Source organism: Bos grunniens, chromosome 11 (assembly GCF_055505025.1).
Source record: "Bos grunniens cultivar Pamir isolate PY7600 chromosome 11, Bosgru_T2T1.0, whole genome shotgun sequence".
Taxonomy (NCBI): Eukaryota; Metazoa; Chordata; class Mammalia; order Artiodactyla; family Bovidae; genus Bos; species Bos grunniens.
The window spans coordinates 1,945,205-1,969,561 of NC_141175.1; the positions used below are offsets into that span (position 1 = coordinate 1,945,205).

Here is a 24,357-nt window from a genome sequence, read left to right on the forward strand (position 1 = left end):
GGGGTCTGCTGTGCCCACCCCCACCCCGAGGAGCTCATCCAGCTTCCGGGAGGATCCATTTACACACAGGGCTCATTTTTAGACAAAGCGGGACAGTTCAAAATGCAAACAGCGAGAATACTCGGGCTCACGTCCTGAAATGCGAAGAATCGCCTTGGCACGCGACCAGGGCCAGGCGTGGATGGCGCCGGGGGGTGAAGGAGGAGCCCAGCTCCTTGGGTCGGGCCTGGGCCTGGAGGCAGTCTGCGCTGGACCCGGGAGCAGGGCCAGGTGGCGTCTGGCCCCAGACCCCCAGGCCTGGCCGCCCTCCGCGCCCACGCCCACCCGAGCCTCTGTGGCGCAGGTGGTGGCGCGCTGCGCCGGCCTCACCCACTCTGGCCCCAGGACCCGGCTCTCCTGGGCCCCAGGACACCAGCCGGCCAGGGCAGGTCTGATGGGCAGCGGGAGGGGAGGGCCTTCACCGTCAGCCTCGGAGCTCCCGGCCTCTCGGGGTCCGTCTCCAGGCGGCCCCTCTGGGGTCCGTCCTGCTGGGCGGATGCCTCTGTACGCAGAGGCTGTGAGGAGACACAAGTACCACCAGCTGTGCTGCCTGGTGGGATGCCGACCCCCAGCCGGGGTGGGAGCCTGCGCCACGCCCCCTGGGAGGGCCCGGGCCGGCCCTCACCCTGGCTCCACACCTCCCTGCCGGGCCTGTGTGCCTAGACTGTGCAGCTCACCCATGTCCGCCTGGTTGGTGAGTCCCCTGCTCAGGGCAACCACCCGGGGCCCACGGCTCCCAGCGGCCCAGGGCAGGCGGCACAGCTGGCGACCTAGACACTCCCACTGTCCCCGCTAATCTTCGCCGGCCTGTGTCCCGCACAGGCTCCAGGGGATTCTCAGGGGAGAGGCACCTGGGGCCGTGCGGGCCTCCAGGGAATGGGGCGGTTGGGCTGCTCCTCCCGGCCCAGGCCCACATCTCAGCTGCCCGTGCCCCATGTCGCCTTCCCTAGATGCCCTGCTTCTGAAGGGTGCAAGGACCCTCTGCCCTGGGGAGGCCTGTCTACGGCCAGTGAGCCACCTCACATTGCACTGGCCCCAAGGGCCTTGGCTGTGCAGGCTGGCACCCCCGGGCAGAGAGACACTGTCTGTGCAGAGCTCTACCACCGAGCTCCGGCACGCGCACCCGCACTCTGACGGAGGCGCTCTGCGGTGGGAGAGCCCGTCAGGGCCCCTCAGTCTGCGGCCTCTGAACGTCTCCATCTCCTGCTCCCGAGTTAAAGCAGCGCCTGCCAGCAGCTGCTCTCAGGCTGCCACGCGACTCCCTCACCTTCCGAACGGGAGACCCTTCCAGAAGACACCGGGACCTCCACTGTGCACACCCGCCTCAGACAGAGTGGGCCCTGGGGCGTCCTGCTGCCCCCGTGCGCGGCTGTGGCTCCCAGATAGGCGTGTCCATCCACCCCACCAGACCCTGGGCAGCAGACAGGCTCCTGGGGCGTCAGGGGTCCTGGGAGCCCCACACCCCGTCCAGGAACGCAAGTGCTGCCCAGGGGGGTCCCGTGATGAGGAGCATTAAGAGGTCCCTGTGAACAGGGGCCACCCACCCCGCCCACACGGAGGAGGCCTGTCCAGGGCGTGGGGATGTCACCAGGCCTCCACGCCCCGCTGAGCCCACGGCCACAAGCCATGGGTCCACCTGAGGCTCAGAGACCCGGGGGCGGCAGGGCCTCGCATGCCCTGTGGGCACCGATGCAGAGAGACGACAGAGAACAGACTGCGGGGCCAGGGCCCACCCTGCCCGGACCCAAGCTTTATTTCTGCGGCAACCATGTTGTCTGCTTTGCCCAGCCTGGCCCAGCCCAGACGGGATCCTCTGAGGTGCTCACCCTGCAACCTCACGTTACAGAACAGCCCCTGAAACCAGGTGGCCGCACACCCCGACCCGGGTCGTGAGAAGGGTCGACCTGCTGTGCGGACGCGCCTAACACACGGGCTCATCTCAGGGTGGAAACAAGGGCCTCACGCTCCGGGGACACAGTGTTTTCCGAGGGGTCTTTTTTGGACAAGCCCCCTTTCCGGGTAAGCCCCCCGGGCGGCCACTGCTGAGTGCAGTTCCTAGTAGCAGCGGCCCAAAGCCTGGAAGGTCTGGAGGCACTCCCAGCTCGGGACAGGCTGCTCCTTCCTCTGGGAGGAGGCTGGGCGGGTCAGGGGGAGTGGCCCACGCCCAGCTGGGCCTGCGCTCCAGGGGAAGGTGCTCCCGGGGCAGCGGGGTCGGCCGGGTGGGGGCCCGGGGCGCCCTGCAGCCGGTACAGGGCCTCGAGCTGCCGGCGCTTCTCCTTGGCCCGGGTGACCGCTGTCTGGAAGAGCTGGCAGAAGAGCTGCACGGCCGGGGGCGAGTCGTCGTTGCCGGGGACGGGGTAGGTGATGAGGCAGGGGTTGCAGTTGGTGTCCACGACGCCCACGGTGGGGATGCTCATCTTGGCCGCATCCCTCACGGCCACGTGGGGCTCGAAGACGTTGTTGAGTGTGTGCAGGAAGATGATGAGGTCCGGCAGGCGGACCTGGGCGCCCAGCAGGAGGGGCGCGTTGGTCAGCAGGCCACCCTTGAAGTAGCGCGTGTGGGCGTACTCACCGCAGCTCCGGGCCGTGCTCTCGATCAGGTGTGAGAACTGCCGGGCACGGCTCACGAACAGGATGATGCCCCCGCGGAAGGCCACGTGCGCCGTGAAGTTCAGGGCGAGCTGCAGGTGCGTGGCCGTCTGCTCCAGGTCAATGATGTCCTGGCCAAGGCGGCTCCCGAAGATGTACGGCTCCATGAACCTGCCGGACACACGGCCAGCGTGAGCTGCCCGGGCCACCTCCCCCGACCCCCCCAGGGCCGGTACCATCTGCAGCCTTCCCCGTGATGACACAGTGAGAACCCGGCCCAGGAGTGACCACCAGGCGCAGTCAGAGGGCTGGACCAACAGGGCAGGCTGGGCTGTAGGCCGTGTCCACGTCTCGGGCAAGACGGCTCTACCCTCTGAACTTGCACCTCGCCACGACCCTAACAGAAAGGACCCAACAGGGACGTCTGCATGGACGCTCACACGTTGACATCCAGTGTCCTGCCCGGGGCTGTCTGTCTGGCAGCCACCCTCGTTATTACGGCTTTACCGTGGAGACCACCCAGGGCCGGGGGACCGGCAGGGCGGGGGTGCCGGCTGGAGCAGGAACCAGCCAGGCCTCGGAGGGGAGCCCTGCGGCCCAGACCTGCGGGCCTGGACAGAGGGGCTGGGCGCCAGACTGTCCCCTCGTGTTCCGTCTTCTCCCACCCCGTTCACGTTCCTGCTCACCGCCGTCTGGATTCTGTCCTCCCCGCAGACGCCGCCCAAGGCCCCACAGGCCCAGCCTCCCTCAGCGCGGGAGACTTCTGGGAAGAACCCCCAGCAGCACACCCTCTCACTTCCTGGCTCCTCCTCCTCTCCCAGACTCTGGGGTGCCGGTCGCCGGGCTCCTGCCCAGGACCTCCCCCGCCCCTCTGCCCAACACGTCCTCTGAAGGGCCTGGTGTGGCGCCCCTGGTCCAGGCTGCTTCCTCCGAGGGCACCTGTTTGACACTGCCCTGGGGTGACCAAAGCATCACCCCGCTCGGGACCCAAGCTTCTAATGTGAAGAACGCAGACACCCGCTCTGCTCGGCTCCCCTCTGATCACCCCAGGCCCAGCCACTGCTGTGGCTCTGCCCAAGCAGCTGGGCCACCGCCTTCCCTGAACTTCTGCAGCGCCCCCCCAGTCCACTCTCAACCAGGCCCTCACAAGGGCCACCTTTAAGGACGGCCAGTCACTGCTCCTCAGCCTGCCCTTGGGACGTCCCTCCAAGAGGGTGGCCTTGCCAGCGCCCATCCATCGCCGGCTTACAGAGCTTACAACCAGCCGCCCTGCCCCTGCGGAGGACCATGAGCCCCACGGGAGGCTTTGGGGGGAGGAGCAAGCTGATTCTGAGAATAAGCACCCGTCCCTTCCGGGGACTCTACGATCCCATGCGGAGGGAAAGGGAGGTACACTCTCTGAAAACAAACTGAACAGGGGGACCCGGACTTCAAGGCGGGGCGCGAGCGCCCTGGCCGAGCCACGTCCACCAGGGCATCTCACCTGTGCCGGCAGCCGGCCTTGTGGCCCAGATGCACCCGGGCGTTGAAGAGGCTTCGCACGGAAAACAGCTCCTTGACGTTAAAGAAGTCGGAGTGCTTGAGGGGTTCGCTCAGGATCCGGGCGCTGCGATCTGGGCGGGGAGGTGGAGAGCATGCAGGCCCTGGGTCCCGGCACCCCAGAGCCTGGGGCCTGCGGAGGGCGGCGGCAGATGCTGGGGGCCCCCGCGGCCTTGTGCGGAGGCTCGGGGCGGGGAGACCGGATCTGACCATGGCTTCGCTCCCGGGTGAACCCGGCCAGGTGCCCACTCGGAGAAGAGGAAGCCGGCTGACGTCTGTGTCTGCGGGCCCCGCAGTCCCACGGCCGCCCGCAGAAACTCCCTCAAGGCAGCAGTTCGGGGCCGGCCGGCCTTGGCCCGCTCGGCGGCGGGGCGGGGACTCGGAGACCTCGGCAGCGCGTGCGGCGCGTGGGGCTCTCCCTCCCGGGTCCGGGCCCGCGCCCCCCGGGGCCGCACGAAGACTCAGGCGCCCGACCCCCCGGGCCGAGGGCCCACTTACCGCTGTCGCGCTCGGGCTCGCGGGCGGCGGCGGCCGCGGCGCTCCCCAGCGTCCTGCCTCTCTGCGCGGCCCGGCCTCGGGGCGCCGCCCGGACACCTGCGCGGACAGCGGACTCAGGGCGCGCTCCCCGCCCCGCCCGCCCAGCCCCGGAGGGGTCCCCGCCGCTCCCGCCACCCCGGGCCCCTCACCCGCTCCAAGCAGCCGGGGCAGCACCGCGCCAGTCGCCATGGCCCGGATCCTGGGCGGACGGACTCGGAAACGGGCGGGCGGAGGGACGCACGCACGCACGCACGCAGGACGGGGCCCGGCGGCGCAGCCGCACGAGCGGCTCCTCCTCCCGCCGGGTCCCGCGCCGCCCCCGCCGCAGCGCCGCCCGCAGGCCCGGAGGTGCCACTGCGCCGCCGCCGCCGCCTCGTCCGGAAGCCCGGCGCGCCCCGCCGGCCGCCCAAAGTCCGAGCGCGCGGTCCCCAGGGAGCCGTACCCCGGGCCCGCCCGGGCAGAGCCGCAGGGAGGGCGTAGCGTCCAGGGCCCGTGGTCCGGTCGGGCGCGGGGCCTGGAGGCCCGTCTCCCCGCCCCGTCCCCCGTCCCGGCGTCCTCGCCGCCTCCCTGCACGGGGCCGGACGGCCGAGGAGCCCCACGCAGTCCGGGGGTACCCGCCGGGCAGGGGGGCCGCGCTCCCGTCCGGCCAGTTCTTACAGCAATATGTGGCTTAGAAGGGCTCCATCAGGTCAGTCCAGTGTGCTGTCCAGCCTTAGACGCAGCGTACCGGCGAGTCTGCAGGCGGAGTGCGGGGGTCACGGCGCAGCCCTGCCCGCGCGGTGAGCGCCGGGTCCCCGCAGCAGAGCGGCCTCGGAGCACCGAGCCCCACTGATGAACCCGGGCCGGGGTCTTCGGTGCCCCGAGACCCGCCCCGCGTTTGGGGAAACGTGGCGTGCGTTCGCGCCGGTAGCTTCAGAGCACAGGGGCCTCCGGACTGCGGCCCCAGCAAGTGATCCCTTACTCTCACAGCCAGGCCAGGGCCTCGGGGCTTGCCAAGGAAGGTTCTAGAACTCGGACTTCTGCCCAACCCGCCGGCGGGGGCGGGGGTGGGTGGCTCCCGCCCGGGGGTTGCGGCGCCTTTAAGGACCCCGCCCGCGCATCGGGTGGCCGGGCCGTCGCTTAGTAACAGGACGCCGCGCCGCCGCCCGCTCCTTCTGTGCCCCCAGAGCGCGGGGCGACCGAGGCGGGATGTCGGAGGAGGACCCCAAAGCGTGCGCGGAGCCAGAGGAGCCCAAGGCCGGGCCCCCGCCGGAGAAAACCAGCGACTGGTACCGCGTGAGCGAGGACCTGCCGGCCAGGTTCAACAACCCGGCCTGGTTTCGGGGCTACAGGTGAGCACCCGGGAGTCCGCTCAGGGTCTGCCTTGCGTGCAAGGAGGAAAGGCCAGTGCTCCTGGTCCGGCGGGCAGCCAGGTGCCCAGCTGGGCCTGCGCTCGGCTCAGCCCACAGGCCCCAGCCTGACCCCAGAGTCGAAAGCGAGGTCAGCGGACACCATCACGGGACCCTGGAGGGGCAGGTGGAGGCAGCGGACCTCCCGCCCGGGCCGTGGGCGGGGCGTGCCCCGAGGGGCGTCAGCGCGCGGGCACATCGCGGCCACACCCCCTAGGGCGAGGCCAGCCTGCTGTCCTGTCCGAGAGGAGGAGAGGGTGGTCTGCTGGAGATGCGCGGGCGATGCGCTCATCACCGGGCTGCTGAGGGGCGCGCGCCCTGCGGGCTCTAAGACAGGCTGAGTGCCTTTCCTGACCCCCACTTAGCCCCTCTACAAGCCCCCGGGATCGGCTCTGTTAGCATCTTCATTTCCCAGCTGGGAAATGAAACTGGGAGGTAGAAAGATATGCTTTTGCCCATAGTTAGTATGAGGCAGAACTGGGGTGTCGGAGCCCACAGCCCCTCAGTTACACGGCTGTACCACCAGCTGATATCAGGGCTGGAGACAGCAGGAACATTTTCTCCTGGAGGCTCAGAAGTGGAGGGGCACCACGCCCCCGGCCCCCCAGGTCTGGACACCCCCCCAGGAATGACAGCATGGGCCAGGTCTTGCTGGGGCTGAGGGCCAGCACTTTCCACCTGGGAGTTCTTTATGGCTTTGGCAGAGGTCAGCAGAGGGGTCAAGGGAGGCTGAATGAACCTGCCAGGAAGGCCAGCCCTGCACCCCAAGGAGCCCAGGTTCACGGCTGCATTGCATGCCTGCAAAGCTCTGTCAACCTAATACGGTAAAGCTGTGGCTTGGGCAGACTTAGAACAAATGAGTGGAAAATAAAGTGTTCTTTTCATCTGCCAGGACCAAGGAGCCCCCCTCAGTGTACAGGACCAGTAACCAAGCTTATGGTAGCAGAGCCCCCACTGTGCACGAGATGCCGGTAAGGAGGAAGCAAGGAAAGGCTCTGGAGGCGGGTGCGTGCGTGTGTGTCCGGAGTTCCAACATCACAAATGGAAAGGGATCACCTCACATCTTTTTAGAACAGGACAGGGTAGAAAAAATGAGTGAATGAATTTAGCAAACACGTTTTAAAGGCTGGGAAAGGGGCATGGTGGGCTTGCTTGCATGTATGTGCTTGCTCAGTTGTGTCCAGCTCTTTGGGACCCCATTGACTGTAGCCTGCCAGGCTCTTCTGTCCTTGGAATTTTGCTTGCAGGAATATCCTGGAGCGGGTTGTCATCTCCTCCTCCAGGGGATCTTTCCAACCCAGAGATCCAACCCGGGTCTTTTGTGTCCCCTGCATTGGTTGGTGGCTTCTTTACCATCTAAGCCAATGGGGAAGCCTGTAGACTGGTTTACAACATCCCAATGCACTGGCCCCATTCATTCATACGACGAGCCAGCTCTTATAGGCAGTAGGTTTTGAGGCAGATAAATGAAGGACTACTTTCATTTTGGAGTAATACCTAAGCTGTGACCCTAAGAGGCAGCACTGGTGGTGAAAGCTCAGGTTCCAAAAGGACTGGGCTCCGTGCACCTTTGGGGAAGTTGAGTCCTTTTTGATTGACTTCACATGGCAGGGGGCCTCCTCGAGTCCTCCGATGGCCCTGCTGCGTCTAGGAGAAGGGCCAGTGGGCTGGTGTGAGCCACCCATGGGTACCCCAGACAGTGGACCACCCGCCTGGGGGGCCACGTTGGTTTTCTTCCAAAATATCCCTCATTTTTAAAGCAAATCATGGTTTATGTTTTTGACTTAAACTCTGCTGGATCCTTGTTGCTGCATGGGCTTTTCTCTAGCTGGGGTGAGCGCGGGCTGCTCAGGGCGGTGGCCCCTCGACGCGGAGCACAGGCTCTAGGCGCACGGGCTTCAGCAGTTGCGGCCCCGGACTCTAGACACAGGCTCAGTAGTTGTGGATCATGGGCTCAATTGCTCTGAGGTGTGTGGGGTCTTTCTGGACCAGAGAGCGAACCCACATCTCCTGCACTGGCAGGCGGGTTCTCTACCACTGAGCCCCTAGATACTCCTCATTTAAAAAGAGCTGGATAATCGCTTCTTTACTTATTTCGCGTGAGGGAGTACAGCTCTTAACGAAAAAGAGATTGTTTACCTACGAAGTTTCCAGAGCACTAAAGGTCATGCTCCCAAAGCCAAGGGATCAGGTGTTTCCATGCAAAGGGCCCCCATGCTCACTAACACAGGCCCGGACGTTTTGCTTTCGTGCACAGGTCTTACGAGGCGGAGGCAGTGGGGCCTGAAGCAAGGGCTTCTCATGAGGCAGGTTTAGCAGGAGCTTTTCTGCTTATTGTCCACCTGCTCTATCAGGAGCCTGGTTTCCAGTTTCTGGCCTGAGTGTGGCTGCTGGGCTCATCGAGCGGGACTGTTTCCTTCCCATGTGGGAACAGAAAATAAAAATGCGTGTTTTGCACTTTAAAACATAGACTGAAGGGAACTATTCTTCCTGACACCGTAATGGTGGATTCAGGTCGTTCCTTATTCAGTTGTTACAACCCAGAACGTATAGCTCGAAAAGTGGACCTGAGCGTGTGGTGTGGACTTGGTTAATGAGAACCCGCCCACACTGGCTCAGTCACTCTACACGCTGCGCTGTGAGACACACACACCACGGCAGCTGTGTGCTGCAGGGAGGCAAGTGGGAGCTGCTGCTCTGAAAAATAAGTGCCCGGGGATGCCCTGGAGGCCGAGTGGTTAGGACTCCATGATTCCATCGCAGGGGTCGAAAATTCGATCCCTGGTCACGGAACTGAGGTCCAGCAAGCTGCACAGCATGGCCCACAAACCAGCAAAGCAGAACAAAACACGAAACACCAAAAACAAACACACACACACACCAGGCCAACAAAACATCTAAAAAACCCTCCAGAATACACCGAAGGCCATTTTTCTTTGCATTTGCTTCCTGTCGAGGAGACAGAATATCCGGTGGGCTTCTTGACACAGGGGCACTCTAGAATGGGCCACCTGTCCCGCAGTGGTCCAGGCCCCTTCCGTCAGAGGCGCCCAGGTCACCTGGCGACTCTGGGTTGCTGAAATGACCACCGCCCCTGGGTGCCCGCACACACCGGCAGCACCCCCGTGTCCAAACGGCAACCCCGCCCCGCAAGGGCAGCCCCTCCTGAGCCCCCTCTGCAGGTGCGCTGGGGCCCTCAGAATGGTTCTAAGGTTCTGCAAAAGATTCTGATTCCCTGTCAAGGCTGAAACCTACTCAGGCCACTTCTCTTCCGTAGAAAGCTCAGGTTCAGAGAGGTGCATTGACTTGCCCTGGCTGCACAGTTGGCAGAAGCAGAGCTGGGAATGGCTTCGGCCTGACGCCCTGTAGCCAGACCCGGGATGGCACTGCCTCGCCCGGCTGTTACAGCCCCCATAGCGGCGGAGGGAGGCGCCATTCGTCATGACTCCCTGGCGTTAGGCATAAACCGGGGCGGTGCTGGTGGTTCAGTCACCCAATCATGTCCGACTCTTGTGACCCATGGACTGCAGCCCACCAGGCTCCTCTGTCCGTGGGATCCTCCAGGCAAGAACACTGGAGTGAGTCTCCATTCCCTCCTCCAGGGGATCCTCCCGACCCAGGGGTCGAACCTGGGTCTCCTTCATCGCAGGTACATTCTTTACCGACCGAGTCACCAGGAAAGTCCAGGGGCAAACGAGGCCATCCTGCAAACCTGCTCCCCCGCCCCGCCCCGGCCTCTCTGTTTTCTAGTTTTAGGAACAGTGTTTTCTCCCAAATCCTTATTTTCCTTTCACAGGCGCCTGATGACCAATTGCTCGAGTGCCACCACGTGCCACTAACCCGTGTCCCCTTCTCACTTCCAGAAGGTGTTTTATCCAAATTCGTGTAAGTTTTCTAGACAAGTTGCAGTGGGCGGAATGTTCCAGAACAACACGCTCAATGTCTACATGGAGAAGAGCATTGTAACAGGTCCTGACAACTACATCACCTCCTATGACCGGCTCAACTTCCACCCCAGCTACAGGGTCTGCAGGCCGTCCATCTGTGACTGAGGGGCCTCCCGGCTCCTCTGGACGGCTGTCCACCCTAGTCCTCGATGGTTCGCCCAGGCGTAAAGGGACGCACTTGGCCACTTTTCCCGAAAACACTTTTCCTTTCTAGATAAGCAGGCAGACGGGGCGGCGATGCTCTGCTTTCTCTGTTTTACGCCTGAGACGAAAAAGAGCTGATGGCTTGACTTTCCATTAAAACTCTTGCCACGGCCTCACTTCCTGACTCATCTGTAACCCGGGCGCAGGGCTCTGGGCATCCTGAGACCCCGAGCTCGGCCTGGATGCTGGGAAGGCCTGCAGCGCTCCACCTGCATCCTAATCTGGATGCATCTTTGTTTTTATGCTCATGACACATTGTGGGGGTTTTCTGTTCTCGAGTAGCCTGCTGGGCCGCGGGGGGAGGGCTGGACCCCCTGCCCGGGGTATGGACGAGAGCCGGTGAGGGAGCAGGGGCGCCCTGGAGCGGGGAAGGCTCCAGGTGGGACTGGGAGAGCCCAGGCCAGGCTTGGAGTGACCCTGAGCACTCCCTGGCCATGAACAAGGCCCAGGTGGAGGCAGAAAGAAGGCTGGCGAGTGCCGCTCGTTGCTGAGGGGCGATGTGTGCGAGGGGGCTCCCTGCTTGTGTTCATCCGGGGAAGGCCGTTGGGGGTGATATCCACATGAGGCTTCCCAGGTGGGGCTCAGTGGTAAAAAATCCTGCCAACGCGGGAGGTGTGAGAGATGTGGGTTTGATCCCTGCGTTGGGAAGATCCGCAGGAGGAGAAAAAGGATTCTTGCTTGAGAAACCCCACGGACGGGAGCCTGGCGGGCCAGGGTCCATGGGGCTGCAGAGTCGGACACGACTGAGCCTCTGAGCGGTAGCTACGTAAGTGGATTCCTATCTATGTAGTCACTTCTCAGTCAACATTTACCATGATTTAGACCGTCCTCAGTTAGCATTTTCGGGGGCTTCCCTGGTGGTCCAGGCGTTAAGAGTCCGCTTTGCAGTGCAGGGGACTCGGGTTCTCTCCGGCGTGCCCCAACCCCGGAGCCCACGCAGCACAACTGGCAGCTCTGCGAACAACCCCGCCAGAAGTAAGACCCGAAGCAGCCGCGTAACTAAACGTTAAAACCATTTTCTCCGACAGAACGTACGTTCCAGACATCAGTCCCGCTTCCCTTGTGACCGCTCACTGCAGGAACCCTGGGAGGTGTTGGGACCGGAGAGACGAAATGGTTAGAGGCTGTTGACGCTGCTTGTTTACCGAGGTTTTTATCCAAAGAAAGTTTTTACTCATGTATTAATTTGGGAGGAAATGAAACACCGTGGCCAGTTATCTCTTCATTAAAAAGTTTGTGAAGCAAAAGTAAACATTCCAGCAACATTCTTAAGCTTCCGTTTGCGATGGAAACGGTTTCTAGAGAAAATCCGTCCCTTTAATAGAAGTGATACAAAGCTGAGGCTGGAGCCAGGATCTACTGATAGGTCGTGTCCTTTTCCTTTGCTGGAAAGCCAGCACAGGCTCCAGGCATCAAACTGAAAATGCATTTTTCACAGCTTATCACTAGAAGTATCAAAACACTCAGAATGCTTCTGCATTCTACCTCTGTTGAAATACAAAAGGGGGGATAAAAAAGGACGCATCATCAGTCCAGTTTTGAAACTCAACAGAAGAGAAGCACCGCCTCCTCTGCGCTGGCCAGGAACACGGAGTCCTCAGGGCGGCCGTGGCCGTCAGGCCCCGGGACCGTCTGCCCCGCAGCCTTGACCGTGAGCAGTGCACTCCGGGGCGGGACAGTGTGCAACGGTCAGGGCCCAGGCTGGGCCGGCAAGTCGAGCCGACGTCCGCAAACACAGCAGGTGCCAAGTGGGCCGGTGAGCTTCAGCGAGTTGGTTCCAGCATCAGAATCAGGCAGTGAAGTGCTTTCATTAGTCCTCACAGCCGCTCACCCGTATTCCTGTACCAGTTGCTAATGAGTTAATGGGAAGTTAGACTCTTGTACGTTGAATAAATGTCTGGAAAGGTGGACGACAGAAATACCTTCTGTATCACACACACACCCGTCTTCCTGAGAAGTCACCCACCGCCTCTGGCGCAGGCTCCCAGTCCCCACGCCCTCCTGGGGCTGGGCCCCTGCAGACGCCGTTGGCCACGCGTCCCCCACCCGTGTGCTGTCTCACGGTCTACAAAGGGCTTTGACGGCCTCGCCTCATCGACGCTCGTGCCTGCAGCAGGTCTTACTCCACCTCCCTCTGTGGATGGGGAATTAGGGCCCCGAGGGGCTGCCCTGTCGCAGGCCCTGGGCCCCCGCCTTGGTGGTGGAGGGGGGAGGGTCCTGGGAGGGACGAGGTCATCAGCGTCGGACCCCATAGACCCGCCCTGACTTCCTAGTGTTTGCACGAGTCATGCAGGAACTCCAGTGATGATCATGAAATTTATCCTTTTAGTCACTCAGTCGTGTCTGACTCTGCGACCACAGACCATACTGCAGTCTTTATGTGCTGGGGGAAGGGAAAAGAGTTTGGATCGATAGGCTAATTTTTCGGCACAAGACCGTGCCTTCTGCCCGGGGTAACAGCATATGGAATGGCTGGTTGAAAAATGGGAAGAAAATCACACCCATCACTCTTCTGACCGTGGTGCTGAGATCTTTCAAAATCGTAAATCCAATCAGAGCAGTTACGGGAAAGGCGATCGAAACACTTAGGATAACAAACACCAGTTTCCACTGATCATTACATTAACTGCACGGCCATAGAGGAACCCTGTCTCCAGTCACGAGATGCTGTATCGGGCCTCTCTGCTCCACTCTTAAATGAAACGTTGACAGTTTCACAGCACTTTGCTCATCGCTTAATTTAGCTGCTGAGTCGGCCTAAAACTAGGAACTTCTTACTCTAGAAGTCTGTTTTCATTTGTTTCCCTGTTTTTCTTCAGTGATGTTTCACCTTTTATTTACAGTTAATTAGAATAAATGGTTTCCAGTACATAGTAAAATATGTTGATGTTGGGAAGACAAATCCCTCTGTCCAGCACACAAAATACCAGAGATCTCAAAGATTCAAAATAGAAATAATGTGTTTCCCTCCCCGGCAGCCTTGCCTGGTGCTGCCCTGGAGGTGGTCTGCAGACAGCGAGGGTGGGCTTGGTTGCTGTTTCTCCCCGTCTACACCGGCCCTAACATTAATTTTGAGGAAGGGGTGGGGTCAAGGTGGCAGTGCTTTTTACATGAGCAGATAAAGTGCTGGTATTTAAACTGAGTATCTGCGGCGTCCCTGGCGGTCTCGTGGTTAAGAATCTGCCTGCCAGTGCAGGGCACAAGGGCTGGGCCCCTGGTTCAGGAGGATCCCACGCTCCACGGAGCATCTAAGCCCGGAGCTGCAGTGGCTGAGCCGGCACGCCTGGAGCCCGGCTCCACGGCAGGAGAGGCCGCTGGAGCGAGGATCCTGAGCTCTGTGACCAAGGGGAGACCCCGCTCGCCGCCACCAGAGAAGCTGGTGTGCAGCAAGGGAGACCCAGCAGAGCCGAAACAGCAACAGGAATTAAAAAGAAAAACTAAACTCAGCGCCTGGGTAAACCTGCCGACAACTCGGATTCTGAGCGACAAAGTCAGGAGCGACTTCTCTCGAGGAAGACCCCGTCCTCTGTGTGGACACGTGGGTGGTGAACATCAGACGCTCACCCCCAGGGCTCTCCCCTCCTTCCACCCCATTCCTGCTGTTAGGGCTTCTGACATGGGGTGGTTCCTGCAGAAGCCCGGAGCAGCAGACACCTCCAAAACCGGGTCTCTCCCCCTTCTTTGCGTTAAGGGGAGGGAACCTGTGGCCCCAGCATGCAGCGACCTCCCTTCACTGGGAAGCGAGAGGGGCCCTTTGGGTCGGACTTCCCTGTAGGTCCCCACCCCTTTTTAAAAAATCATTTCTTTCTGGCTGTGCCCGGTCTTGGTTGCTGTGCAGGCTTTTCTCCAGTTGCAGGGTGCGGGGGCCGCCCTCTCCTTGCCGTGTGTGGCTTCTGTTGCTGAGCATCGGCTCTAGGGCGCTTGGGCTTCAGTCGTTGCGGTTCCCGGGCTCCAGAGCTCAGGCTCAGTAGCTGTGGAATCCGGGCTAAGTTGCTCCGTGACAGGTGGGATCCCGCCAGGGAGTGGACCTGTGTCCCCCGCACTGGCAGGCAGATTCGTGACCACTGGGCCACCAGGGAAGCCCTCCTCTGCAGGTCGCAGTACTTTCTGCTTGCTCTGGCCACACGCCCTCCCAGCCTCTTCCTACGGGTAGGGGTGCATTGGCTGCCCGGAGCGCTGTGACCTGCAGACGCGCGGTGGGGCTGGGACCAGCGGGGGAGCTGGACTGGGGCTGCAGATGAAGCCGTCCCTCCTCAGACGTGCTCCCGCCGCCACTGCAGCTCCCCTCTTGAAAGAAATCGACTAGTTTTGGCTGTGCTGGGCCCGCGTGGGCCTCCCGTTTCTGTGGTTTCTCTTGATGGGAGGCACAGGCTCTAAGCATGCGGACTCAAACCCGTGTCCCCTGCACTGGCAGCTGGGTTCCACCAGGCAAGTGCCACTCCAGCCCCCTTTGCAGACAGGCTGCAGGGGACCGCCCACCTTGGCCCCAGGGTGCGCCAGAGTTGACCATGTCAGTGGAGAGGGGGGAAAGGTGGGAAAACAAGAGCTTTTATGCAGCCTGGCTTGTGGGCAATCCAGGGGTGGGCCCACGCTATCACGGCTACGTCCAGTTTGTCAAAACCAGGCCTGGCCTGCACTGCCCAGGAAGCAGCCAGAACAGGGAGGGGGAGGCGGGGGCAGAGGAAGGTGGGAAGGGCCTGGGGGGCGGCGATGGGGCCAGGAGCAGAGAGGTGCCCACGGCTCAGTCCTCGATGGCAAGGGTGGAAGCCCGACAGGTCCTGGACGCTGGGTTCTCACGTCCACATCCTGCAAAGGCCACTCTGCAGAGGACAGACCACATCAGCTGAGGTGTGAGCAGCGCTTGATTTATTAGCATTAAAAAAACCCAGTTCATATATACAAAACAAGCTGATTTTTGTTGTCAAGTGTTAAAAGCACTCCTTTAAAATTAAATACAATTTAAAGCATGGATTAATGAGTTGATTTCCTGGGAAGCACTTCAGTGAATGAATATTTGCCAATGGAAACATCAGATGCACACCACACGGGCACCAGGGGGTCACGGGATCCACAGGGCTGCTCATCACAGCGTCTGACCCCAGACACTGTAGGTGCCACACACGTCCCCGGTGGGTATTCCCGCTAAGACCCAGGGCGGGGGCACGACCTGTGAAAATTCACTTGCACGTTAGAATAACGACCAACTTCAGCTGCAACTTAAACCTCGCCCCAGGCCCACCGCAGCTGCACCGATGAGCCGTGACACTCGGGGCGGCTGGTGAAAGTTCGCTGGACAATGGTGTGTGAACGTCCATGCTCGGCTGTGGGCCCCGTGGCAGCTGTGAAGCAGAAGGCACAGGGCACCAGGCTCGACCCAGCTGTGCGCGGCCCCGCCAGGCAGACACACGGAGAACACCGGGAGGACGGGCGCGCCAGCCCGCCAACGGAGCCCACCCACAACCCGCCCAGCCCCCAGCAGGCATGGGGCTCAGTCCTCAGGACTCCAGGAACCAGCCGCTCCATGGGCACTGACGAGGGTGAGGACACTGGAAACACATGGGCTGGCTGAGACCGGCCGGAGCTGTGATTAAACGTGAAGAACGGCAGCTTCCGTGTAAAAAGTGGTTTACTGAGCTGGTGGACTCGTGTCAGAACTGAGGAGGCCTGGACACTGAACAACAGAGGCTCCAGGTGTGAACGGCCGGCTGGCGGTCTCACTGGGGGTCTCCGTGTGCGCCCCGGGTGGCTGGTTTGCTCGCCAGCCTTTGTGCTTTGAAACGCTTTTCTGCTTGAGGACCCCATCGGGCCTCCGTGGGGGAGGCAGGGGCTCTTTCATGTGAGAAGTGCTGCCCAGCAGCGCCCCGACAGGGACTGCTGGGGTGTCTGGTGAATCTCGGGCAGGGCTCCGGCTGCTGCCTTCCTGAGGCTGGCATTGTGGTCGCAGCAGGCCGTGCCCACCAGCGGTCAGCCCCGAGTGCGGGGACGCACAGAACCGAACGTCCGCTGATCCAAGACTTGTGCGGAGACCACGGAAAACCGCTGCGAGGAACGCCCTGCAGGATCCAACCGCGGCGTTCACCAAAAATAGTTTCTACAGCACTTTAAATAATTTACAAAAAGGCTACAAAAATCATATTTACCAGGACACATCTGTTAAATAAAAACACGGTTTCACGTTAGTGTACAAATGTACAGGCTGCACAGGGACCTCCAGGGCCCCCGTTCCGTCAGGAGCGTGGCCGCGGGGCGCGCGCGCACGCCGAGCTCACAATTGCGTCAGGAGCGTGGCCGCGGGGCGCGCGCACGCCGAGCTCACAGCTGCAGCACCGGGCCCTGGGCCGTGGGCCCGCCGCCCTCCTCCACCGACGTGTCGCTGAGCTCGCTGGCGTCGCTGCCCAAGGCCTCCGGCTCCTCGTCGTCTCTGTCCAGCCCCCTGCGCCCGAACCGCAGGTCCAGGACACTCTCTTCCGGCCCCGACCCCCTCCTGTCGGACAGGCTGAGCCCTGCCCGGGGCTTCCTGCAAGGCCAGCGGCCGCCTTCCTTCACCAGCAGGCGTGGGCTTCCAAACACCGGGTTGCGGGTGGCCTGGGCCTCCCGGAAGGCCGAGAAGGATGGACCCTGCAGCGGCAGGCCCAGGCCGGGGCTGAAAAGGCTGGCCTGCTTGGCGCCCCAGGGCATGCTCTTCCCGAAATGGAACAGCTGCGTGGAGAGCAGCGGTGAGAAGCCGGCGAAGGGCAGGCCCCTCCGGGAGTCTGTGGCGAGGCTGGGTGAGCCCCGGGCCTGGCCCTCCAGCCCCTTCTCCCTCTGGCTGCTGAGGCCCCCTCTCCACGCAGCCACGTCCCTGCCTTCCGGGCCCAGTACCCAGGTGCTCTGCAGCCGGCTCTGGGGGCTGAGGTCGGGCCAGGGCAAGGCGAGGCCGGCCCGGGGCACCCCATCCCGCTGGGAGCCCGGGGTCCGTGCCAGTGAGCTGCGGCCCTCTACCCGGGCACCAGCCTCTGCGTGGCTTGGGAGCTGGCCGAACGTGCCCTCTCCTGTGACTCCCTCGGGCCCCCTGGGGCCCGGGTCTCTGGGGGCACAGATGTTTCTCCTGGGAGCCAGCGACCCTTTGGCTGGGGTAGGCCCGCTGGTGCTCCTGGGCGGCGCCAACTCGCACCGGGCCAGGGCGGCCGGGGGGCAGGGCTGCTCAGGGTGCGGGCTGCTCCCCCCGCCCGGAGCGAGGGCTCTTCCCGGCCCCCGGGGTCCCTCGGCCCCCGGCGGCAGGCCCCCCCTGACCCTCTGGCTCCGCGTGCACATGCCTGGCTGGGCAGCTGGGCCGGGGGGCGGTGCTTTCCGGCCCGGGAGCTCCGGCCTGGCCCCAGTTGGCGTTCCCAGGGTGGTTGGGCCCCCTCCTGGAATTTCTGATCCGCTCACGGACTCCTTGGCCTTTTCGGCCAAAAACTTCCTGATCTCCAGCTCGATGCTGTCATCGCTGTCTATGGAGCTGCTGTCATCAGACAGGGAGCTGGGGCTTCTGGCGGCACCGGGAGGCTCGCGGGCTTCCGACTCCCTGGAGAACAGTCCCCTGGGCGCGGCCCTGCCCCGGGTCCAGGGGGCCGAGGGGCCCGAGGGCGCATCCTCCAGCCCTGAGCCATCCGCCTTTGCCCTTGATGTTTCCTGGCTGGGGATGTGCGGGGGTCTCCCCGGGGTCTCCCTGCTGTCTCTTCTGGACTTGGAGAGACAGCTTTTCAGCAGGTGGGGGCTTCGGTCTCTCCAGTCTTTCTGGAAGCCCCCCAGTTTGTCCAGGAACTGCGTCTCTGTGGTGCTGAAGCGGACCCTCTTCTTGCAGCCGGCCCAGGGGTCCCTGTGCCGCTTCCGGAGCCGCCGCTTGGAGCGCAGCAGGTCCTTGATGGCCGTGTCCAGGTCCTCGTCACTGTCTAGCGAGCTGCTCTTCTCCTCGGAGCTTGCCTGCACATCCCCGCGCCTCCCCTCGGCCGTCTGCCTGGGGCCTGGCGGTGCGGCTCCCAGCGGGTCCGGGGCCCTGAGCTCATCGCCCGGTCCGCCTGTCTTGAAGGCGAGAGGCGGCCCGCGGCTCTCGCTCTCCCTTCTGGGGGCCTCGGGGGCTCGCCCCTGGCCAGGCTGCACCTGGCCCTGGCCGCGCTCGGCGTCCTGCATCTCGGCCGTGTCTCTGGGCTGCCTGGGCATGCAGGGCATCCTGCTGCACCGCCTCCTGCAGCCCGGGGACGGGTCTGGAGTGTCGGGGGCTGGGGCGCTGAGGCTGGGCGGCAGTGGCGGGCTGTGGGCGGGCCGGGCGCAGGTCTCCGTGTGGGGCAGCGGGCCCCCCGACTGCGCCTTCAGGGCCAGGAACGTGCGGATCTCCTGCTCGATGCTGTCGTCACTGTCCACTGCGCTGCTGTTGCCGTCGGGGCCCTGGCGCAGCGGGCTGGTGGGTGGGGGCCTTTCCCCACCATCCACGGGGGCTGGCAGGATGGTCTTGGAGATGTCCAGGATGGCCTCGGCGCACATCAGCTCGGCAGACGTGTCTGCCCGGCATGGGGACCCGTCCACGCCCAGGCTCTCAGCAGCCGCGCTCCCCGGAGGCACGGGAGCTGTGGTTTCCCTGGGGGGCCTGGGCGGGTGCTCAGAGTCTGGGCCGCCCGGGCCGAGGTCTGTGGCCTTGGGGGCCGCTGGCTTCTTCTTGCTGGGGGTTTTGCTGAGGGCCTCTGGCCAGGGGCCCCTCAGGCTGTGAGCAGGGGCCACGGGCCCCTTCTCCTCTGTTGGCAGGGGCCCCTGGTGGCCCCGGACCTCCCTCCGCCGCTCCCGCTGGTACAGCCGGATGGCCTCCTCGATGCCGTCGTCGCTGCTCGAGTCGGGCTCCTCGTGTACCAGGGCCACGCTCCTTGGCTGCCTGCCCTTCCGTGCGGAGCCCGCGCCCCTGCGGACCCTGCCTTTACCGGGTGCGGCCTCTGCAGGGGGCCCCGCAGTGGCAGCAGCAGCTGGCTCGGCGGTGACCTTGCACCTGAGGCCTCTGGGCAGTGCGCTGGCCTTCGCTGACCTGGGCAGCTTCCGGAAGACGAACTCCTTGCCGGTGCCCGGCAGGTCCTGCTGTGGTGCCTTCAGTGGTGGCTCTCTGCCAGGCCTGCAGGTCGCTCTGGCCAAGCTGTCACCGGGGTCTGCCTTTCTGTCAGCAGGGAGGTCACCTTTCTGGGTCTCGTGCAGCCTCTTTTCGCTCAGGAACTGTTCGATCTCTGCCTGGATGCTCTGTTCGAAGGAGTCATCACTGCTCACGCTGAGCGGGGAGGCGGAGCCCTGGACAGGGCTGGGGCCAGCTGCAGGGTTTGGGGGACACGGGGCAGCTGGGGCGCCGCTCAGAGCTGGCTCTGGTCTGCACCGACGGGCCGCGTCCCCGGCTGCAGGCGGCGGGGCGGCCCCGCTCTTGGCCCTCAGGTACTCCTGGATGGCTTCCTCGATGTCCCGGTCCACCGAGTCGTCGCTGTCCGAATCCAGCACCAGAGGCCCGAGGTTGGAGGCCTCCTCCTCCTCCCGCTTGGGATCAAGACCCGTGGCAAGACCACAGGCCGCAAAGGCGGGGCTGGCAGTCGGCAGGGAGCCCCGGCCCCTCTCCGCCCTCTGGCTTCCCGGCCGGGCATGGTCGCCGCTCATGCCCAGGGCTGCCCCGTCACCCTGAAGCCTGCTGATGGCCATCTGCACCTGGGCGCTCGCCGCCACTCTCGAGACGCCCTCTCTGGGCTCCGAGAAGCATCGGGGAAACCTACAGCTCCCGGGCGGGCCGAAGGCCTCCCACGCGGACCGCAGGGCCAGCACAGGAGGTGCGTTCATGAGAAACATCCTAGCAGGCAGTGCGCAGAGGCGGGGCTTTGCTTCTCTGCCCGCTTCACATCCTGCAGGGGGCACGCCGGGCGGGTGCCCCGGGTCAGGTCACAAGGGAGCCGGAGGCCTGGCGAATGTCCGGCCAGCCGCGGGCCCCCGGGCCTCAGCTTCCTCAGCTGTACAGGGAGGGTGGCCGAGGAGACTCATGAGAAAATGCTTCCAAGTCCCCTGGGCCGAGCTCGTGGAAGCTGACACGGGTGTCCTTCTTCCGTCATCCCTCTGTCCATCTTCTCCGGCGAAGGAGCAGAGGGGGGGTTTACCTTCCGAAGTCGTCAAGAGGGGCGACGGGACGAAGGCGCAAAGCCTCTGGGCGGGTGGAACTGTCGACTACTGGGAGTCAGGCTCAGCGGCACATCACGGGTTGGTTGGCTCTTGACACGAACTAGCAGCTCCTGGAAAGAGAAGTTACGTGATGTGAGCACCTAACACCTTTGGAGAGTTATTTACACAAAAGCCTTTTTATTGGAAAAGGTTGAGTGTGTATTTGCCGGATGATCTCAGGGGACCGTATGACTATTTGCATGTAATTAGCACAGACACTGCCCCAGTCACGTGCCCTTCCTCATGGTGTGTGGCTTCTCTGCTTTCTGCATCTCAGTCCAAACGTGGCTGGGCCGGCAGAACCGCTGGGCTGCCCTTGGGAACACAGTGAGGACTTGCTCCCAGAGGCCTTTACACGGGAGGTCTGGGACCACCGCCACGGAGGGGACATAGCGCAGGCTGTACACAGCGGATCAGAAAGACGCAAAATACACCATTAGCTGTCAATTCCGAACACGTCTCTCCGACCTCTCCTGACCCCCCACAAACTGGGACGCAAAGCGACCAAGAGTCAAGAGGAGAGCTTGGCAGCGCTCCCGGAAGCAGGGAGATGGAGTTCCAGCCCCAAATGGTGCCGGGCAAGGCCGTTGCTGCTTGGGAGCCTGGGGGTGGGGGTGGCCGGAAGCGGCCCGGGGGTTTGCTTTGCTTCCCTGCAGATCCTTCTCCCGGAGGAGCTTCCTTCCTGACGCGCACAGAATCCCGTGTTTACATACCACAGCCCTTTCCAAGAAAGCCTGGCCCGGCCACCTAGGCACAGACGTGCCCAAACAGGTGTGACCAGCGATTAACCAGAGGGTGTGACCAATTCAGAAGGAAGTCCTTTGCTATGGATATTTATGCTCAAAAAGTGAAACTTCAACGTCAAAGAATTTGCTACAATTACCTGTGATTCTCTTCAAGTCCAGGTTCAGTGTAATGTTGGCAGAACGGTTCAAGGACTGGGTCTTCATCTCCCTACGTGTACTCTGTAGCATCTTGGGCCCACTTTTTAAACAGACTTTTGACTGTCAGGATTAAAGAGAATCAGAGACTTAATTCAGAGGCTGAAACTATAGCCGGTAAATATTTGGGGGGAAAGAAAGTGCATTAATTTAAGGGCTCGAAATTCAATTTTGGAAGAACTTACCCTGAGGCCAAATACAGTTAACCACAACAATTAATCGTTCCAACTCCCCTGAGCCATTGGTCTGATGTACCAGGACATGCATAGCTGGGGACGTGAGAAGCCACTTCAGAGTCCTCAGATGGAGCCCCCACGACAGCAGGTGGTCTTTCCCACAACACCACCCTCCAAGGAGATCCCCTGCTAAGGACAGTGGGGGCCAGCAACGCCGAGGGGGAGGGCTCTTCACCCGCCTGTGCCCACCTCACTGTGGTCATTATTCAAGCTGCCCTGGTGAAATAACACAGCACACAAGACATTCCCATGGGCCTTCTCAAGAGTCTAGATCAGGAATATTAACTTGCTGAACAGCAGTGCCGTCTGAAGAAGCGGCCTGGGGATGGATCCCAGTGAACCAGGCTGCAGTGACTTCTACTCCCGGCAACAGAGAGCGTGGGAGGGAAAAACGCTCCTCTCTACTCCTCACCTTGACCGTGGTCACTGCTTCTAAATGCTGTCTCAAGTTCGGACTCCCAGGGAGTGGTTTTCTGAACTGTCAAGATTATCTAGCCCAAGAATGAGGTTAAAAATTCAGAGGGTGTCTCCAGCGACAACTTGGCTTGTGGCTTTAAAACAATGGTCTACATAAGATGAATCATTCTGGAAAACTCCCCTCAACTGTACTTTGGGGGACTCCGGGCTGAAGCCAGGGGGCTCCCACTTTGTCAGACTGCCAGCCTGCACCCCAAGAGCCCCAGAACCAGGTCTGGAGGGTGACTGTGGGGGCCCCAAAGCCGCGTGGTGCCAGAGTCTGAACCGTGCAGGGGGGCCCTAGGCCTCTCTGTACACCTCCTGTCTCCAGGAGGGCAGAACCTCACTAATGCTTATCCCCGGACAAGCCTGGCTCCCTGCACGGATGCCCAGCACAGCTCTGGGTTCCCCACAATGCTGTGCACCCCTGGCTGGTCCCCTAGGGTAGGGAGCTGAGGGTCAGGGTACAAAGCCCAGGAGGGCCTCTCCAGATTGCCGGCCTTAAGTGGGCGTGGGCTGGAATTTCGGCCGGGCTTGCCAGAAGGCGAGGCTTGACAACACAGCAAGGACGGCTCCAAGCAAAGCTGCATGGCCGCTGTCTGTGCCTGGCGGGCCGCAGGCAAGGCGAGACCCTCGGCTGGCCCTGCCCGCCCTTTGCTCCCGGCCTGGGGGCGCTCACTCACAGCGCGGCCTCTGCCAGGAGGCATCCCTGCGCCCGGAGCAGCGACCCGGTCCTCCAGCAGGGAGGGGTTGGGCTGCGCCCCGGCTTTATATTCTGGGCTCCGTGGTTTGGGGGCGAGGGGCTGGACGGGAAGCCGGGGGGGACCCTCCCGGAAGCTGCGTGGGGCGGGACGCGGGGCGCAATCTCTGCGGGAGGGCTGAGCGCGGGGCCCCCCCGCCGCCGGCCCTCACCTGGCCTCACCTGGGCCCCGCGCCCGGCCGGCTTCGAGGAACGCGGGCGCGCGCTGACGGGGGCCCGGGCCAGGAGCTGCCTCTGGGGCCGCGACCCCCGGCCTCGCGGTTGGGTGACTAGCCGGCCCTGGCCGAGTCCACGCCGCCCGCGGCGGCCCCTTCCCCGGCGGCCTGGCGCCGCGGTGCGGCCTGCGCGCCCGCCCTCCGGCCGGCCCCCGCCGCCCACTCGGCCCTGCGCCGGCCCCCAGCCCTCGCCCGCGTCAGTCCCGGGGAGGCGGCGGGGTCCCGGACCGAGGGGCGGGCAGCGGGCGCCGGGGGCGCGCGGGAGGGCGGGGCGCGCGCAGGGCGGGGCGGCCCCGGAGCCCCATCCCCGGACCTACCGGCGGCGGCGGGGCGGCGGCGGCCGCGCTCCGGAAGCCGTGCCCGGTGGCTGGGCATCATGGGAATGGCACGGCCGAGTTCCGGGGGAGGCGCGCGGCCCGGCCGGACCCCCGCCCGGCGAGCGCGCGCCCACCTGCCGGCCGCGCCGCGGAGGAGCCGCAGGAGCCGCGCGCCGCCCCCGCGCCCGCCCGGCGCCCGCGCCCCGCGCCCCTCGCCGGCCCCGCCTGGAGGCGGCCCGAGCCTCCGGAGACGCCCCACCCCTCCCGTCTCCGGCCGGCCCCCGAAGTGCGCCGGGGCGCTTGGAGTGAGTAGTCGGTTTGAGGTCTGACCCCCGTCCGCTCCCGGCCAGAGGCGGGGCCCTCCGGCGCTGCGGGGCCCCTCTCCCCGGGGGCCCCCAATTGATGGGCGCTGAGTCGGTGGCCGGGTAGGCAGAAACTGCCCTGCCTCCGCGGTCCCGGGTGCGAAGTTCAGGCCGGGAGGGTGTGGGCCCCCGCCAGGCGCGCAGATGGGCTGCTTTGGGGCTGCTGCTGTTCCTGTGGTCAGTGCCGTAACCGGAAACTCCTGCCCGGCCCGGCGCCGCTGTGTGCCTAGCACCGTGCCCCCCTCCTCCTCCGGGCTGGCGGAGGGGGTTCCTTGAATCTGCACAGAGCTCCGGTCTGGCCCCCGGGAAGCCGCTGGCCCCTCTGCGTCCCCTCACCCGCCCCCTGCGCCCCTACCAGTACCCCGAGCTCTGGGCTGCGCGTCCAGCCTTCTCTCTAGGAAAGCTGCCCAGGCCTCCAGCTGCCTTTGCCAAATGCCGCTGTGTCTGCGCTTCCTGCTTCACTTCCACGTTCGGGAGAAGGAACAGGGGCCGCGGATGGATAAGCAGTCCCCCAGGGGCAAGAGTCCTGCTGCAGGGAAGCTGGGTCGCAGGGTTCAGGCCTGCTGTGCAGTGGAAGCCCAGGGCCAGAGCAGCAGAGGGTGGGGCAGGGCAGGGCCCACCTGCCCCTCAGGGTCTCTG

At 63.6% G+C, this 24,357-nt stretch overlaps 3 protein-coding genes across 11 annotated transcripts; 1 reads left to right on the plus strand and 2 right to left on the minus strand.

Annotated features, from left to right (window-relative positions):
- Nucleotides 1-1,754: 1,754 nt before the first annotated feature.
- Nucleotides 1,755-5,685, minus strand: MRPS2 (mitochondrial ribosomal protein S2). Of its 2 annotated transcripts, none has more exons than XM_086324153.1 (4): nt 5,362-5,685; nt 4,666-4,761; nt 4,112-4,241; nt 1,755-2,799 (listed from the first exon to the last, which is right to left on the minus strand). In XM_086324153.1, exon 4 carries the CDS (start codon nt 2,793-2,795, stop codon nt 2,184-2,186), a length of 612 nt encoding a protein of 203 aa, XP_086180279.1. In that variant the 5' UTR covers nt 2,796-2,799; nt 4,112-4,241; nt 4,666-4,761; nt 5,362-5,685; the 3' UTR covers nt 1,755-2,183. The 2 variants fall into 2 exon arrangements, with proteins under 2 accessions (XP_086180279.1, XP_086180278.1); XM_086324152.1 differs by lacking the exon at nt 5,362-5,685 and adding an exon at nt 4,854-4,919.
- Nucleotides 5,686-5,851: 166 nt separating this feature from the next.
- PIERCE1 (piercer of microtubule wall 1) lies at nt 5,852-11,490 on the plus strand. 4 transcript variants are annotated; one of them, XM_086324176.1, is made up of 3 exons: nt 5,852-6,035; nt 6,985-7,063; nt 9,889-11,490. In XM_086324176.1, exons 1-3 carry the CDS (start codon nt 5,893-5,895, stop codon nt 9,979-9,981), a joined length of 315 nt encoding a protein of 104 aa, XP_086180302.1. In that variant the 5' UTR covers nt 5,852-5,892; the 3' UTR covers nt 9,982-11,490. The 4 variants fall into 4 exon arrangements, with proteins under 4 accessions (XP_086180302.1, XP_086180299.1, XP_086180300.1 ...); XM_086324173.1 differs by having other exon boundaries at nt 9,956-11,490; XM_086324174.1 differs by having other exon boundaries at nt 9,959-11,490.
- A 3,597-nt stretch (nt 11,491-15,087) lies between these two features.
- Nucleotides 15,088-24,101, minus strand: PPP1R26 (protein phosphatase 1 regulatory subunit 26). 5 transcript variants are annotated; one of them, XM_086324115.1, is made up of 3 exons: nt 24,080-24,101; nt 21,315-21,435; nt 15,088-20,502 (listed from the first exon to the last, which is right to left on the minus strand). In XM_086324115.1, exon 3 carries the CDS (start codon nt 20,066-20,068, stop codon nt 16,556-16,558), a length of 3,513 nt encoding a protein of 1,170 aa, XP_086180241.1. In that variant the 5' UTR covers nt 20,069-20,502; nt 21,315-21,435; nt 24,080-24,101; the 3' UTR covers nt 15,088-16,555. The 5 variants fall into 5 exon arrangements, with proteins under 5 accessions (XP_086180241.1, XP_086180237.1, XP_086180240.1 ...); XM_086324111.1 differs by lacking the exon at nt 24,080-24,101 and adding an exon at nt 23,357-23,495; XM_086324114.1 differs by lacking the exon at nt 24,080-24,101 and adding an exon at nt 22,987-23,125.
- Between the last annotated feature and the right edge of the window lie 256 nt (nt 24,102-24,357).

Excerpts from the sequence above, each read along its gene's own strand:
- MRPS2 (XM_086324152.1), bottom strand. The coding sequence starts at position 4,893 with ATGGCGACTGGCGCGGTGCTGCCCCGGCTGCTTGGAGCGG. Across the intron at positions 4,242-4,665 it reads CGAGCCCGAGCGCGACAGCG|ATCGCAGCGCCCGGATCCTG; the intron begins GTAAGTGGGCCC and ends CTCCCCGCCCAG. Across the intron at positions 2,800-4,111 it reads AAGGCCGGCTGCCGGCACAG|GTTCATGGAGCCGTACATCT; the intron begins GTGAGATGCCCT and ends TGTGTCCGGCAG.
- PIERCE1 (XM_086324173.1), top strand. The coding sequence starts at position 5,893 with ATGTCGGAGGAGGACCCCAAAGCGTGCGCGGAGCCAGAGGAGCCCAAG. Across the intron at positions 6,036-6,984 it reads GCCTGGTTTCGGGGCTACAG|GACCAAGGAGCCCCCCTCAG; the intron begins GTGAGCACCCGG and ends TTCATCTGCCAG. Across the intron at positions 7,064-9,955 it reads CCACTGTGCACGAGATGCCG|AAGGTGTTTTATCCAAATTC; the intron begins GTAAGGAGGAAG and ends TCTCACTTCCAG.
- PPP1R26 (XM_086324115.1), bottom strand. The coding sequence starts at position 20,068 with ATGTTTCTCATGAACGCACCTCCTGTGCTGGCCCTGCGGTCCGCGTGG.